The 17,488-nt window shown below is 46.4% G+C and overlaps 1 protein-coding gene across 1 annotated transcript in view; it reads right to left on the bottom strand.

Moving 5' to 3' along the window:
• Positions 1 to 895: 895 nt before the first annotated feature.
• Positions 896 to 17,488, bottom strand: part of LOC114709615 (DNA-directed RNA polymerase III subunit RPC1) — a 42,188-nt gene continuing 25,595 nt past the window's right edge. Inside the window, 17 exon segments of the mRNA XM_028893558.2 lie at positions 896 to 1,432; positions 3,089 to 3,221; positions 4,872 to 5,003; positions 5,196 to 5,360; positions 5,897 to 6,061; positions 7,481 to 7,573; positions 7,767 to 7,860; positions 9,054 to 9,224; positions 10,220 to 10,302; positions 10,385 to 10,471; positions 11,709 to 11,822; positions 13,029 to 13,074; positions 13,076 to 13,127; positions 13,130 to 13,159; positions 13,162 to 13,192; positions 14,925 to 15,062; positions 15,656 to 15,774. Of these exon segments, the coding sequence (XP_028749391.1) occupies positions 1,284 to 1,432; positions 3,089 to 3,221; positions 4,872 to 5,003; positions 5,196 to 5,360; positions 5,897 to 6,061; positions 7,481 to 7,573; positions 7,767 to 7,860; positions 9,054 to 9,224; positions 10,220 to 10,302; positions 10,385 to 10,471; positions 11,709 to 11,822; positions 13,029 to 13,074; positions 13,076 to 13,127; positions 13,130 to 13,159; positions 13,162 to 13,192; positions 14,925 to 15,062; positions 15,656 to 15,774 (1,802 nt within the window). The 3' untranslated portion in view covers positions 896 to 1,283.

Below are 17,488 nucleotides of genomic sequence, written 5' to 3'. Positions count from 1 at the left end.
AGAATAGATGAAATTGTGTATGACCATGTGAACTACTGAGTAATATCCACTGCTGCCAGCATAGAACTGTGCCTATGACAATCTCTACCATTTCCTGAGTGATGCTGCCCCAGCAGGAAGTGTCAGGGTCTGAGGCTAAACCCCACTGATCCCTTCAAGGAACTAGACAGAAGGCATCAGAGACACTCCACTTACTTCACCAAAGCTAATCCATTCCAAACCTGGTTGGCTATTGAATCACAAAGGATACTCCCATCCAAACATTTACATTCCTCACAAGTGCCTTTGTATACTGCCCAAGGCCCAGATTTGTTAGACTGGGTGTAGACAAGCAAAGTGTTGCTGTAAGAGGTCCTGCCCAGGACCTCTGTCCAAAAGAGACTTTAGAGGAACTACCCCTCTTCTTCCTCAGGACTGCTAATGATGTACAGTCTTCACTTGGGAGTCACAGGCTACAGAGCCCTTCAAAAGTGACTCACATTACTAGGAAAGTAGACGTTTCCATTCCCTTTGCTTTTAAGGCACCTAAATTCAAATAGACGGGCTGGAAAGATGGCTCAGAGGTTATGAGCACTGACTGCTCTTCCAGAGGTCCTGAGTTCAATTCCCAGCAACCACATGGTGGCTCACAACCATCTGTAATGTCATTCTCTTCTGGGCTACAGGGACACATGCAGGCAGAAAACTGTATACATTAAATAAATAAATAAATAAATAAATAAATAAATAAATAAATCTACCTTTAAAAAAAAAATTCAAATAGACAGTGTCTAGCCAGGGACTAGCCATCTCATCCTGGACCTCACATCCTATGTGCTTTTCCAGGAATGCTTTGAAGCTGGTGTTCTTGGTTCTATAGCTTCTGGTTTCAAAGTAAAATAACAAACACTGTGTATCTCTTAGACAGAACAAATAAATAACAGCAATTTATTTACATGAGCACATCAGTGGCAAATCCAGCCTGAGGAGTAGGAAACCAGGACCGTGTCCTGGCCTCTGTGGGCCTAGACCTGGCTCACAGGCATGAGTGGGTACACTTTAGGGTCCTCTGCAGGGACACAGTGTGATGAAATGGGCACTGAGAAGACTGAATAGTCACCCCGAGGCCCCACAAGTTAGGTTACAAGCTGATTCCCAGTTCCCCTTCCAAGGAGTTCCTGCTGAGGCCATGGTCTGTCTAACCCTGTGCTCCATTTAAGGTCAATCAGAAATACAAAGTTCTTCTATTCAGCAACAGACAGGACAAGGAGCCAAGATCAGGAATGATGACCTCCTGCTATAAATTATGTGACAAGAGGGATGTGGAATTCATTTGTGTCGAAGATCAGGGGCCTCCTGGGTGGTTTTGGGTCCCTGTTGGCCTTGTGTAACAGCTTGAAGAGCCCAGTTCCGATGTTCATTGGGATTCCCATGATGATGCATTCGGACACACCTGGAACCAACCAGAACCAAGGTCAGAGAGCTGGATTCACAGAGTGGAGAAAACATGACTGAATCAGGATTGCAGACTTGGGATCCGAGGTCCAGCTCTACCATATACCACCTGGCTGAACTTGGCTCATCATTTTCCTTCCCATGTATATACCCTAGGGGGATGGCCAAGGAGCAACTGTCTCTGGAATGACAGTGCCTGCCTCAGGCCAACAGATCACCAGAAGCCAATTCAGCTCAGCCAGTTCTCTGCAACAGGAGTAAAGATCAGGAGATAGACAGCCTGTGAGAGACTGCTTAGACAGCAGGATCCCTGCACATGGTCAGGAGATGGTGACTTTGCCACCTGCCTCCTTAGCTTAGTGCCCAGAAGAAAAGATGCCAATGGGGCTGGAAGGGCAGGGCCAGGGGCTCCATGGTCCTTATCAGACACTGGAAGGCAGGCTGCCACTGACATCAAAAAGGGTAAGGATTTCCTCCTCTCCTGGTTCCACTTCAAGTCTTTCTTACCATCTTCCTTCCTTCCTTCCTTCCTTCCTTCCTTCCTTCCTTCCTTCCTTCCTTCCTTCCTTCCTTCCTTCCTTCCTCCTTCCTTCCCTTCCTTCCATCCTCCCCTCCCTCCCTCCCTCCCTCCCTCCCTCCCTCCCTCCCTTTCTTTTCTCTCTCTCTTTTTTTAATGGTTTTTGGAGACAGGGTTTCTCTATGTAGTCCTGGCTGCCCCTCAGAGATCTGTCCACCTATGCCTCCAGAGTACTGGGACTAAAGCCATGCACAACCACCACCCAGGTGCAAATCAAGAGTCTAAGGCTCTATGCTAGGACTCTTGATTCTACAGGAAGGAAACAAGAGGTAGATGCATTCTATATTGATGTCAAAGACAACTCCAGAACAGAGGCAAAGAGACAAACTAACCCCAACACAGTGAGATCTAACATTGGGCTAGTGTTCTCAGCATAGAGACGGGACATTTCCTGTATTGTGGGGGGCAGAGGCTGTGCCAAGGCGGCAAAAGTGTTGGTGGTGGGTGCTAGGTTTCAGTCCTGGTGTCTGACAGCTGCACTCTGGCTTGTGCATGGGCTTCTCCCATTCTAACCCTCCTCACTTTTCTTTCTCTTCACTTTGATGTTGATTTGAAGACAGGGTCTCAAAATGCGTAGCCTTGACTGGCCTGGAACTTGCTATGTAGAAGAGGCTGGCCTTGAACGCAACAGAGATCTGCTTGCCTCTGCCTCCTGAGTTCTGGGATGAAAGGCGTGCATCCCCACACCAGGATTTCCCATCACCTCTCTCTCTCTATCTTCAACCTGTGTCTCCCCATTTTCTGTCCTACTTGGCTCTTAAAATGTTGTTCAGTGTCTCACTAGGAGGCAGGACCACAGAATACCCTACTGCTACACCTGGAGGCTCTTTCACTGTCTACGTTCTGTCAATCCTGGACAACATGTAGGCTGTTAGTCAATGTGGCCAAGTACAGCTTCAAGGACTAAAAGTTCTCCACTAGCTCAGGGTCCATATTTTCTTTTTGGAACTGAAGAACTGTCTGTACGATAGGAGCTCACAGAATGGGGAGAGGGAGGGCAGGGTGCATTAGTTGGGCTCTGGAGACAAACAATCTGTTCATTCTGTAAGCAATAGGCCTTTGAGACTGCAAACCTACCGCATACAGAGTCTTTCTGCCCAAAGTAAGCAGCATCAAAGAGATGGTCAGCTGTCTTCTCAAAGGAGGCCAGCATCAACACACTCTCCTTCATCTTGGCCAGGCCAAACCTGGTAATACCCAGGACTTCACCCTGTGCCAGGGAAGATGTTCAGATGAGTCTCAAGCCACTCCAGGAAGTTCAAAACCAAAGCAGAAGACATTATCCCAACACCAGAACCAATAGGAACAGCCAAGCAGCTGTTCGTGGCACCACTAAAAGCAGGTGGTTTTTAGTGCAGCTTCATAGCCACTGGGGCTTGATGATCCCAAGGACAAGGAGCCTGTCTCTTGTCAATTGTACCCAGACACTGTGCCACACAGAATTAGGAATCTGAGGGTTAAAAAGGGGGTTGCTTCTCCTTTCCTATGATCATTAAGCTAATACTAGAAACAATTTAGCTAATTCCAGTCAAGGAAACATGCTAAACATACACCAGATCCACACAGGACCGCCACTGTCAATATCTTATCATATGAGGGAGGACTTCATGAAGCCTCACCTGAGGATTTATAGCCAGGTAGTGATTGTTAGGGCAGGGACAGTCATATTCTTCAATGATGTAAACACTGGTGAGGTGCCCATGGTCCAGTAAAGAACCTGTCCCTAAACATCTGTCCTTGTAAGCAGCCCTTACAATGTCATTTAAAAAGGCAGGAAAATAGAAGGACTTGTTAGGAAGAGGAAAGGGATAAGGGGGCATGGGAAGTGCACGAGAGAGGGAAACAGGAGGTGAATGTGACCAAAGTATGTCAGGATATCCATACATAAAAAGGTCATAATGAAATCCATGTTATGCATAATTAATATATGCTAATAAAAGCATTTGAGAAAACAAAGTCAATGGTTCATAAGAGTACCCAAGATTGATCTCTGGCCTCCACATAAATGGAGGGGCACCCACATGATCATGCACCTACATTTACATACAACAAATAGATACTACAGATCCAGTGAAATACCATAACCATTAAAAAAAATCAAAGCAGAAGACGACTTGCAGACACTGTCTCTTTCAGGGATGCCATGGTGACACTTGGTGTAGTTTATTTTTTGGTGCTGGAGGTGAGCCCAGGGACTCAGAGATATTTACCAAGGTGAATATTTACCTTGCTCTACATCTGAGCTACACCTCTGGTTTCATAATGTCCTCTACTTCAGTATAGGCTTATCAGGAAAGGGTCATATAGACACAATACACTACCGTATGGGGAGGAAGCAAACACCCATAGCAGCTTCCTACTATACTCTCACCTGAGAGCAAGGTAATTTACTCTCTCTCTCTCTCTGTGTGTGTGTGTGTGTGTGTGTGTGTGTGTGTGTGCTGATGGAGATCAAACACAGGGCCCATGCACGCTAGGCAAACACTCTGCCACTGAGCTACACCCCAGTCCTACTCTCTAGAAATGGCTACAGAAGCAGCACTGGAATGGGCTAGGCAAACATCACCCAAGTCCCCTGGGCATCTTAGTTTTGGTAATGGCCAGTTTGGCTATAGAATAAGACTAAAGACACAGACAAAAGCCATGTTCAAGCTTTTCTCCTCCAACGATTGGTTGTGTTGAAATTAACTGAAACACCTGATCCCATCAGCACATATGAGCCTTTTGGTGGTGACACCTACTTCCTGTCCAGGTCAGTCCTCACAGAAGTGTACTTTCTATGTTGTTTACACTCTCTGGCTATTTGCCAGACAGTGGATTTCAAGACCCCTGACAACCTGGAGCCTCCCTTCTCTCACACCTTGTAGGTCATCAGGTCCGAGAGCAGCATCACGTGCCTCCTGTCGATGCTCATGCCATGGTTGACCATCGTGTACTGGATCTCATTGATGATGGTTGTTCGGGCAGCCTCAATGCCCAGAGTTTTTTCCACCTAGGGAAAGCTAGGAGTGAGTGGAGGCAGTTCCTTCTGGGAGCTACCTCACTCCTACTTCTTCCCATTTGACAAGCACAAAACAAACACAGCTCCATTTGCCAAAGTAGATTGTTTTATAATTGTTGGGGAAGCAAATGCCAGAGACAGGAAACTGCTGGGTATTGGCTGAAGGTTCATATGCAATGGTACCTCATAAGTGTTATTAGAAGTCGTCCGGGTTCCTTTCACACCATGGGTGGCCATGACTGCCCGAAGGTTGTCACCTTCTACCAGAAGCTTGAACTTCTCCTTCCCACTCTGCTCGTCAATATGGATGACAGCTCTGGACACCTCTGGGATGCCCTGTACCACTACCTACATTCAACACAGAAAGCTCAAGATGCTGCAACCTCTAGGTCCCAACTGAGAGGTCCAGAAACAGGGCTGAAGAATGGGCTAGTAACCTAGTTCATTCCATTCTCAGCCCCATTTATCACCACCAGTGTGTGTACTCCAGGGGTGTCTAGGTACTGCTGGGGTTAGGGGAAAGACGGTTCAGAGGACTGTGCCCCAACCCACAGTCAGCCTGAAGAGAGAGCAGAAAGAAAACTGAGAGTTGCGGTCTCAGGTCTAAGTATAAAATTTAGCTGAGGGCACAGTGAATAAAGGAGCCTGCCACCAAGACTGACAACCCGAGTTTGATCCTTAGGACCCACAAGGTAGAGAGAAGGAGCCAGTCCCCACAAGAACACCACCCACTCCCACACCCCCAAATCAATTAATAAGAACCAGAACAACCCGTTAGGCATATGGCCATGAAGCACTGGGGTGCCATCCTTGTCTCTGTAGTGACCTGGTCCTGAGCCCTACTTTTGGCTGTCTCTCCATGAGAGGACTCTTGAAGGCCTCACCTTGGGTAGATCCTCTTTCAGAAACTGCAGCACATAATACATGGAGCTCTTGCTGTTTTCCCTGGGTGTGACACACACCACGGCCTCACCATGAACAGCCACATCACCAGGCTTCACTCGGAGCTTGGATGTGCAGATGGAGTACCGCACTGTCTCAGCATTCACCTGCAAAGTGCCAGGGGACATTACCAACAGACATCTGCAGACTTCTATGTCAATGGCTTTCAGCCTTGATGTCATGGTGGCTTTTTCCCCCCTTTTTCAACAAAAGGGTTTCTCTGTGCACCACTGGCTATCCTAGAACTGACTATGTAGACCTGATGTCCTCGAACTCAAGAGATCTGCCTGCCTCTGCCTGGCTCATGATGAGTCTTGAAGAAGTCTTGTAGTCATGTTTGTGCTGCCTGGTCTCCCACAAAATTTACTTTTATTTTGATTCATGTGTATGTGTGTTTGTCTGTGTGAATGCATGTCACCTGTGTAAAGGTAGACATGAAGACAGGAAGACAAGGTCAGATGCCCTGGAGGTGGAGTTATAGGAGGTTGTGATCTACTCTGTGGGTGCTGGAACAGAACTTTTATCTATTGGAAGAGCAGTAAGAAGTGCTCTTAACTGCTCAGCCAACTCTTCAACCAATTTTGATATACTATATATTTATGTTCAATATCTATGCTTGATTCATAAGTAGCAGATTCTTTTCACTCAAAGAATGAACATTTTCCTCACTGAAAATTCATGCCCAACCAATAGCAACAAACAGAGCCTGTGGTCAAAGTTCTGGACTGTCTGGAGAACGGAGGTCAGGAGGACTAAAAAGGCTGCTGTTTGTGTGCTACACTCCCGCATGTAACTGGATTCTTCATTTTTTCTTTTTTTCCAGTCACTAGACAAAACCCAAAACCTTGTACATGCTAGGCAATTACTCTCCTAACAAGCTACATCAATGCCTATAAATCAGCTCTGTTACCAGAGTCAGAAGGCCCACAGCAAGATAGACTTGACTGGCATGTGGGAACCACAGACTGTGGCACTTGAAATGGCTTCCAGAAGTTCTTCAAGGCTAAGACTGACGTAAGGATTAGAGGGCAAGGGGAATGTGGCAGTTCTCAGTCTGCAATCCCAACCCAAAGTCAGCTGATCCCTAGATCCATGGTTACCAGTCAACTGTTCTCCATCTCCACAAACACAAGCACAAGTGGTCAGGTTAACCCACCAACTGAAAACACTACAAACCAGCCAAGCCCTGTGCTGAGACCCACAGGTGAGTAAGGGAGAACTGGCCCAGGCTCCTTCCACAGGACATGAAGATGGACACAGAGATCAACTATCCTAACATACTGTGATTGTAAACCCACAAATGTAGAACACACCCACACCAAGTCAAACAGTTTCTTATGATGGCCATGTCTTGTCTGCATCAGGGTCAACTCAGAAGGACATGACAGTTAATGGGGTGACCAACAACAAAGACCAGCCAGAATCTTTACACTGCCTCTCTGCCTGCTGAACGTTAACCCTGGTTTGGTAGCACCTGTCTCAGGACCATGGGATCACATCCTCCACATTTTACCTCTCTGACTCACCTCCAGTCTCAGAAGTCGGATCCGTTCCAGGGAAAGCTTAACGAGAATAAAGCAGTCATCAGGAAGAAACACCTCTTCAATATACTCTGAGATCTGCCATGGCAGAAGAGCAAAGCATTAGTCTCCATCCTCATGTTCACTCTGCCACCCCAGGCCTGCACAGACACACTCCCCACCAAGGCACACGGTCTCTGCTGCAGCCCCATCCACAGCTGTGGTGCCGCATCCACACATTGCTGACAGGAAGTTTGACACCATTTTCTTGTTATCAAGAGGGATTCCCTACCTCTCCCAGGAGGGTTTTCTCAATTCTGCCTTTCACCAGGCGTGCGTAATCTGCATCATCATCCTTGTCTAGCTGTGCTGTGATAATTGGAGTGCTGAAAGAAGGAGAAAGGATCAGCACACAAGGGAGGGACCAGGACTGTGTGCCGTGAACTGTTATAAAATCTGAGTGCTACTCACAAACCATGAGTACTTTATTAGAACTCACTTTGGGGAGGGCTGCAAGAAAGGACTTTAAAGACCTGTCACTGAGGCTAACTAATTTCAGAAGACCCCAAGTGCCCATTCCATCCAGGAGAAGGTTTAAGAAAATTTCCTGATGGAGGGAGCCCTCCCTCTTAGTTCTTGACTTTCTGCTCCCCAAGGAACCAACTCCTCATGCATTTCACCTCCCTCTGCCCCTCCCCAGCAATACCCCTGCTCCTGTGACCACCACTCTCATGGTCTGTCTTCAGGAGACAGTATCCCATCAACACAGGCCCTTGGCACAGATCTGGCCAGCATGCAGGAGGCTAGTGGACCTTCAACCACCCCGGATAGCCATAGTACCTGGTCTACAACCAGGAGCAGCTATTTCTCATTTGATGCTATTCTTCTGCAAAACTTAGAGAATAGGTGAAATTATTTTTATCCCTAAAAATGTGATGTATCTCTAGTTCTTCTAGTCTTGGGTCTCTTGAACACCTGATTGAATCACTAGGGGCTTACAGAGAGTGGCTACAAACTGACTAGGAGGAAAATCATTCTGGGCTACTTAGGTGTGAAATAATGGCATCAAAAGGATGAAATGTCTACTGACCTAGCGCTCAATACTGCTAGCTCATTTACTGTTTTCTCTTTCATGTAACCAGTAGCCATAAAAAACCCAAAACAGGGCGGGAGAGTTGGTTCAGCAGTTGAAAGCATTGGCTGCTCTTTCAGAGGTCCTAAGTTCAATTCTAGGCAACTATAAGGTAGATGGCAACCATCTCTAGTGGGATCTGATGCTCTCTTCTGGCTTAAATGCCTGCATGTAGACAGAGTACTCATATACTCATATATATATATATATATATATATATATATATATATATATATATATATATATAATATAAACAAATCTTAAAAAAAAAAGATTCTATTTTGACTATATCCAGTTTTAACTTGAGTGACCTTTCTATAAACCCAAACACTGATCAACACAGCAAACCTGCCCTCTAAATACCAGACACTGCCCTACTAATAAATCACAGGCATTCATGAGCACAAGGACCACTGGTCCTCAAGAAACAAGCCAGGGAGCAGCTACCTTATGGCCTTGGAAGCATTGATGATCTCTTTGATCCGTGGCACACCCAGGGTGATGTTCATGGAGGCTACCCCTGCAAAGTGGAAAGTCTTCAGGGTCATCTGGGTGCCTGGCTCACCAATGCTCTGTGCACAGAGTGCACCCACTGCAGAGCCTGGCTCCATCTGTGCCCTACAAGAAAAAGGCACAGAAGAGGATGTGATGCAACAGTGAAAAGGACAGCAAAGTTGCTGGGCACAGGCTTCTGGTTACTGCCTTTTAAAAGAAAATCTATAGATTGTGTTGGGTTATTATGGAAACAGCAATTGGCCAGGCAGTGATTGTGCAGAGGAAGAGACTGGCATGGACTAGAAACAAGCAAGGCAAGCAAGATAGTCAGAGGGGCAGACAGCATGACTAAATTCTGTGTCCTCAGTGTGTGATACACAGAGGGCTGATGTCCAGTGTGTGGAGTAGTTTGCAGTGGTCTATTCTTACTGAGTATTGAGGTGCTCAGAGAGCTGGAAGCTGTTACACAGAACATGAGTTTCCTTATGGGCAAAAACACCCAGGAAATTCCTTGTAAGTCCTTTCATGTTAAGGAGCATCCAGCCAATGGTCCCACTGGAGACCAGAGATTCCAGGCACAAATCTGCCCAATCCTGGCAGTGATGGTGGGACAATGTACTTCTCACTTTTTATTATCAGCCTGGCCCAACATAAGAGTCACCAGGGAAGGGGGACTCTCAATGAGGAATTATCTAGATCACATTGACTTTGGGCATATCTGTGGGCGATTTAGACTGTTAACTGAGATGAGAATACTCCCCGTAAAATTGGCAGAATCATTTCATTGGTTGGGGTCTGAACTGTGTAACAGTGAAGAAAGCTAGAGCATAAACAAAGGCAAGCAGGCAGCATGGGTGTATTCGTTTCTCTATGGTCTTAAATGCCAATGTGATGTGACTAGATGAGTTTTTGCCTTAACTTCCCCCAAATAGACTCTAATTTGGAACTGTGAGCTAAAAATCAATTCTTTCCTCCCTAAGTTACTTTTGGTCAGAGTATTTTTATCACATCAACAGAGACAAAACCAGGCTAGCCAGGATGCTGAACCCAGTAAGAATATCCCAGGCATGGGAGTTCTGCATGGATGCCTGGCAGTCTAGAATAATTAGCATGCCTACCTCATGTACTTGTCCCTACAGGTCTCCAGAAACTTCTCTATTTGGGTGGGGGTGATACGGTCCAACTGGTACAGCACACGAGGCTGGAAGAACAAAGCCAAGTGCACAGTCAAGACTAGCTGCATCTGTGAAACACTGTGTCCCACCAGTCTGGGAAGGCCGTACCTCTGTTGTGCCATTATCGTTGATGCCATATTTATCTCTGGTTTTCTTGATCTTCTCAGACACGCTTTTAATGAATGTTTTTATTTCCTAAAAAGATTATAAAACACACATCAATTGTACGATTCTCAATGATTTAGACAGCACAATCATTTTCAACTCCACAACAATGGACACAATGTGCCATATCTTAGCAACTGCTAAATACACAGCATCAAGGCAGAAATGTGGACATTGGTTCTCTTACGCAGTGCTTGTAAGGAGCCTGCCACTCTGGAAAAACTGACCCTCTGCTTAAGATGTAGTTAGGTCTCGTTACACAACCTTTACCCATGAGTGATCTTCAACCTTATCTCAGCCACAGGGCTGTGGGAAGGAGGTCAGCATAGCTCTAGGGACTTTATGAGGCTTACACTTCCATACTCAGAGTATGCATGCCTCTAACCTGTGAGTAATGGCCTCTCTTTGACATAGCATTATTTAATCACTCTGAACATCACTGTCTCTGATTCCTATTTATACTCATTATTCTTGTTTCAGCTTCTGACTCATAGTTTCTTGGGCTAGTCAACTCTTGTTTTTCTTTTCTTTTCTTTTCTTTTCTTTTTTCTTCAAGACAAGATTTCTCTGTGTTGTCCTGGAACTCACTTTGTAGACCAGGCTGGCCTAGAACACAGAGATCCACCTATCTCTGCCTCCCATGCTGTGACTTAAGCATAGGCCACCAAGCCTGCTCAACTCTTTCTTTATAATGAGAAGGTATGAGACATGGAGGGTAACGCTGCAGTTCAGACATCTTTCTAGATAGAAATGATTTCATTTAAGAAAGAGCTTTATTAAATTTTAAGAATTAAAGTCTCAGAAAGGGCTGGAGAGATGGCTTGTCAGTTAAGAACACAGGTTACTCTTCCAGAGGATCCAGGTTCAATTCCCAGCACTCACACAGTCAAAAGCAAAAGGTAAATCAAAGAAACCTTCAAGGCACACAATAATGAAGGCCCTCAAGAGGAATGGGAAGACAATGGAATGGGTTTCTGATCTGTGATGGAAAGATGCTGCAATCTGAGACACATGCAGTCACTAGTGACAGATGTTCAGAATGGCTGCAGAAGGAATATGAGAGTGGATGTGGTCTGGTGACAGGGCTCACACAGACCAGCTCTCTAGGTTCTTTCTCCCAACAGGAAGACAATACATTAAATTCTTCATGCTGGCTAGTGAAATACTGCTCAGAACACAACAAAAACCACATTAAGACCATGGCTTACAAAATGCAGTGGGAGGCATTTGACAGACCACGTTCTCACCACCACAGGGCAGAACCTACCTGCAGGAAGCTGTCTTGACAGCAGAGGAACTCGTTCTTCTTCATGATGGCCTCAGTGGTCAAGGTGAGCTCGTTCTTACTGAGAGCAGGTTCGCTCTGACATGGAAACACTGCCTGAGTACAGAAAGAACATGGCGTGACATATGCCTGGTGAGGGGGAGGGAGAGCACTAGGCAGAGGAATTTACCAGACATAAAACTACTCAGTGAGATTTTAGCAACCTGTCTCTCTCTGCTAACAAACTCTAGACTCCACTTTTCATCTGAAAATGAAAACCAGATAAGCTGATACTCTGCCTTTTGTTTGTTTGTCTGAGACAGTCTTGGGTAGCTCAGGCTAGCCTCAAGCTCACTATGGAGTGAAGCTGGCCTTTAACTCCTGATCCTCTTCCCTCTCAAGCCACAGGATTACAGGCATGCACTATCATCCCAGTCAGTAATCCCCATTGTATTTAAAGAGTTCCACTCTAACTGGTTAGTATGGATCTTACTTCCCAATTCAACTCCAGCCCAGATTTGCTATTAAAAATGATCATTGCTGTAGCCAGGGTCTCATGGCACACCCTGTAATCTCAGCCATCTGGAAAGCCCAGGCACATAAATCACAAGTTCAAAGCTTGCCTGGCTGCAGAACATATTCAAGACCAGTTTGGGCAGCTGAGCAAGACCTTGCCTGAAAATAAAAAGTAAAAGCATACCAAAATATCAAGGTGTTGGTGATAGTAGAGTTTTGCCCAGCATACCCTAGGTCCAGACCTCAACTTCTGCACTATAAAAACCATCCAGCCAACTAAACATCTCCAGAGGGGAAGTGTGTCAACACTCCTCATGCTCATTGGGGTTTACTCAAAGTGTTAGTGCTTTCTGACCCATTCTCAACTGGTGGCTTCCAACTACTAGAAACAACTGAAAAACCACCTCAGTGGAACCATCTTCTGCTGCTAGAAGATCTGGGTCATAAGGCACTAGACTGAAATCCAGACGAATCTTGTCCAATTACTATTCAAAAAGATTGGTTCCAAATCACATTCCTGGCTACAGTATATGAAATGAGCCTTCTGTCCAACAACCTTTTTTTACAAAGCTTGTCTCTAGTCCACTCCAGCAGAAGAGAGGAGCCAGAGCCTCTTCCATTAGCATCTGATATGGACTAACAATAGGCTCAGGAATGAAAACAGACAGAGTAACTAATAGTAGCAAGGTACTACTCTAGTACTGAGGCAGAGATGATATAGTGGGAAGCATGGTACTACAAACAGTATCTACACCAATGACAAAGCCCCCAGAAGACTGTACCTGTTAACAGAGTGATGTATCTCAGTTTGATGTTGTCCAGAACCCTTTTAAACTCCAGAGGCTCATCTTGACACCATGGCGGCAGGATCTCAGACATCTCCGTAGATGATCCGGATGATGTCACAGTGCAGCTCTGCACTGTCAGATTATACTGGAGCAGAGGTCTTCCAGGGATTTGACCAGCCTTCTCTACAGGAAGAGAAGGAGACTCAGCTGCCCAGGGAAGACTGCTTCATAACACACAATTAGACTTGCCATTCAATTTCAGGTTATAGGTCATTTGTTTGCTTGTTTTTCATGGTGCTAGAGATGAACCCAGGTCCTTGTGTATGCTAGGTAAGCACTCTGTTACCAAGCCACATCCCCAGCACGAGGTTACAGGTACTGAAGTCACATCAACAGCACTTTATTAGACATCGCTGAAGAGTCCCTCCTTTGCCTGAGAACAGCAGGGCCACAAGTGCCTCACTAGCCTGTGCAGTGAGAGGCAGCTTATGCTCCAACCTCCCTGCAACAGAAACCTCACCAGCCCCAAGAACTCTGCACACTGCTTTCCTGGACTGCTTAGTCTTCCCACCCAGGTCCCTATGGTGCAAACTGGTTTTTATACACATTCCCACCAGAGTCCATGCAGACTTCAGTACAGAGAACCAGATGCAAGCCCTCTTTTGGGACAGAGGATGAGGAAGCAGGGCTACAGACTATAGGAATCAAGGGCAGCAACCATTTCTCAACTATGCTTGGGAAAACCTTCCTCCACCAGCCAGCAGTGTGACTCTGGCCTAGAGAATGAGAGAAACCTTAGAAAACAAACTTGCTTTTTCCAGAAGCCACTGCTTCTAGGAAATCCTGGTGCTCTTGGAAATTCATACTGTACATTTCAACACCCTAAGTCAACAGCTCCCCACACCACATTCACAGTTCCTTTTGATAAAGGTAGCACACCTCAAAGCCAAAGGGCAATTCCCAGTAGATGTCCACAGCATCAGGGGATAACAAACAAGTACAGACGGGGCATTGTCTGCACAAGGGACTCCGGCCACTATCTTACCCTCTTCACCTTTATCTGGCTCACTGGCTCATCAAATTCTGGTTTGCAGTCTGCAAGGTCCTCACTTCCACAGAGGGACAGACAGGACAAAAAGAAGAATAAAGCTTATGGCCCAATAATGTGGCCTGCCACCTTTAACTGGTGTCATAAACAGTAAAAAAGATGAAGAATTTTGGGGGGCTAGGACTATGCTCAGCAGTTAATGCATTGACCTAGCATTAAGGAGGCCCTGAGCTCAATCCCCAGCAACAGAAACACACACAGATTTTCTTGCAACACATAGAGCTACTGATGCATCAGGGAGTGGAAAGATCATGGGGTCTGGAAAGAAATCCTCTACTGTGACCTTTAGAGAGACACAGAGGGTCAAGTTTTATAGTCATTTGTAAGTGCAGCAAAGAACCCTCCAGCTCAGCCTTGTCACCTAAAGTTGTGATTCCTGGGAGCCATGGAAAGGATGAATAAATGAGACCTGACCAGTGGCAAGGTGAGAGACAGAAACCTCTCAGCAACTAGCAGGCAGTTATCACCCCAACGCCCCAGTCATGCTAGGAAACAGCTAAGGGAGGCTGAATGAGAAGTCCAGGCTACAAGTTCAGCATGCCCCTCTAGGTGACTTAGCCACCTGGTCTCTCTACCTTTCAGAGTGCATAGGATAATCTGAGCTGAGTTACTATTTTGTTTCTTTAGTTCCAGAGCACCAACATGTCTAAATGTTCCCCTTCAACACCAAGAAGGGGGGTGAATCTCAGCTCTTGTACAAAACACACATATATTCAAGGCACACACACAAACATACGCACAGAACAGGCATGGCTTACTCTCACATAGTGCTGTTGCTCTGTGGCCAATGACACTTCCTCAAGTTACCTGCATGTATCCTGTTTCAGCGGTCTTTACAGCAGTGTCTACAAGACCCTCTCGACCAGCCATTGTGTGGAAAAAAAACTCAGTAGGTGTTAAGCCAGAGTAAAAGCTATTGGCCACAAAACCTTTGGCAGCAGGGAGCTAAAGAGAGGTAAGAAAAAAGAAAATCAAACACGGTTCAATTTCCAAAATTCTAATATCCATCCACAGAAGAAAATGTCCCCTGGAGGCTACACACATACCCAGCCAGGGACCCAAGAACTGGCAGGTGCCCTATGCCCTTGCCTACAGGAGAAATAATTTGGACAGGCCATCCTTGCTAGGGTGCCAGGGCAGGTAAGAGTCTCAGAAGAGGAATGTGTGAATTGGAGCTGCTATCCCAGAAGTGTCAAGGACCTCAGATGGCACCCAATCCACTCCCTGGGCACCACTGTCTTCAAGACATCCATACTGTGGGCCAGCCTGCCCACCTCCAAACCAGATCCACCTGTAGCTAGAGCTACTGAAAATGTAAAACAGACAGTAGTGATGGCGGGCAACTCTGACACACCAACAGTCACCGAAGAGGCACTTCACATGGGTGAAGACTGACATGAAGTACAACTCAATGCCACAGCCACACATTCTATGTAAACACCCAGTGAAAATAACCAATGGCTTTAGATCCTGATAAGTCTGTGTTCCTCAGGGGACATTCTAGACAAACAGACCTTCAAGCTTCCACTGCCATTTACCTTCGAATGCTTCTCAAAGTGAGGCAAAGATCTGTTTTCAAAGCCATCTGGAACCTGGGAGCCACTGATGGCTTGCTGTCCCACACAGGCGATCATCTGTGATATGTTAATGAAGGAACCTGGAACAGGTCAGAAATGGAAAACTGTACTGGAAACAATAACAGAAGCCAGGCAGACCAGAGGGATAAAATAGAATGTGACACAGCACAACCCTGTCACAGCCTAGAAGTCCAAGGGACTGAAGGGCAGAACTACAGTGACAGTTGGAACCAAGGAAAGGACTCCGGGGCATGTGCAGGTGTGGGGTGGAGGGAAGGGCCACTGGAGTCTTTATGATGACCGTCAGATTGGACTCTGGACATGGGGTCTGCAGAGAGAGGAGGATGGGAGAAGGAATCTGAATGTGTGTGGAAGAGTGAGGGAGAAGCAAAGGTAGAGCAGGGGAGACCCCAGGTATGCACAGGAGCAGGAAGTAGAACAATGGGAAAAGGCAGCCAACTTAGAGAGCAGGGATTTTATTTCATAATGAACAAAATGACAGCAATAGAGGCCCCGAGGTTCTGAGTTTGAGCATGGTATTAGGAATCCTAATGCTAGAGTCTGAGTAAATATGAAGTTAAGGAAGTTTGCTACATCTAAGCTAGGACTATAGCTCAGTGATAGAGCACTTGTCTGAGATGCATGAGGCCCCGGGTTTGATCTTCATGTGGAGGACAAAATTACTCAGGGTCAGAGAACGTGAGCTTGCTTTACCCAGCAGGGCTGCATAAGTGGATGATTTGACCACGGGAGTGGTTACCAGTTGTTTGGAAGGGTCTACACTTAGCTGTTCAGAGTGCTTTGATCTAGCAAAGGGAGGTCTTTTGCCCTGCCCCTTGGCATTGTTATAAAAAGCCCTTTTGAATAAACAGAAAAGGCCTTGGGTATTGACCCAGGTCCTCCCAAAGCTATCCTGTGTTTAGGTCTGCATACTTTCTGCCACGGCGGGGCCATGGTGAGGGGAGCACAGTTAGCCAGAGTACTTGTGAGAACAGACTGAGAAGCTGAGCAGCAGAGACACCAGACAAGAGAGGAGAATGGCAGGCAGCGGCTTGCAGAACAGCATCCCTGAGGGTGAGACCATGATGGAGGTAGTGCTTCAGACCCTGGGGAAACTGCTAGCTGGCAGCACACCAGGGTGGGACATCCCCAGAGATGTAGAGAAAGCAGTGGAGGTTTTCGAATCCTCCCTGCAATGAAATGTACAGGGTCTGAGTCCCTAGCAGCCGTGTGTAACAGCAGTGCTCCAGGTTGAATGGTGGATACACTGAAACTCACACTAGCCTGCGCTCCCAGCAGCAGAGTAAGGTAGAGTTGCCCTAAGGGCAACAATTGGCTCTGCAAGCAGGGCAGCCCCCAGAGGCTTCCTGGACTCTTGAGTGCTGCATTTGAAGACTACTGACAAAATAGGTAATGGAGCCGGGGTGCAGTGGCTGCTACTGGCCGAGGCTGGCTTTCCTCCCAGACCAGGTTGCTGAATGAGAGCTGTAGCTCATAGCTGCAGGGAGGAACTTTGAGCTCCTGGGGTAAGAGGAAGTTGAAAGCCCTCGGTCCTGGGACTGGGAATGTAAAAAAGTCATACAACTTCTGTTTGCTAGCTGCGCAGATAACTTTTTCCAAAGGACTCTGCAGCTGCTCAGCTACGGTGATGGTGATGCAACCTTCACCCTAAGGCAGAGTTCCTAGGGTAAGACTGTCATAAAATGCTGCTGTACCTGAAAGCAAAATTTCAGAGACTGTTTGAACTGAACTGTTGCATTTAGGGGAACTGCAAAAAGTTTTGGTTGTGGGCTT

The sequence above is a fragment of the Peromyscus leucopus genome, unplaced genomic scaffold (assembly GCF_004664715.2).
Source record: "Peromyscus leucopus breed LL Stock unplaced genomic scaffold, UCI_PerLeu_2.1 scaffold_793, whole genome shotgun sequence".
Taxonomy (NCBI): domain Eukaryota; kingdom Metazoa; phylum Chordata; class Mammalia; order Rodentia; family Cricetidae; genus Peromyscus; species Peromyscus leucopus.
This window is presented reverse-complemented; position numbering and strand designations above follow the sequence as displayed.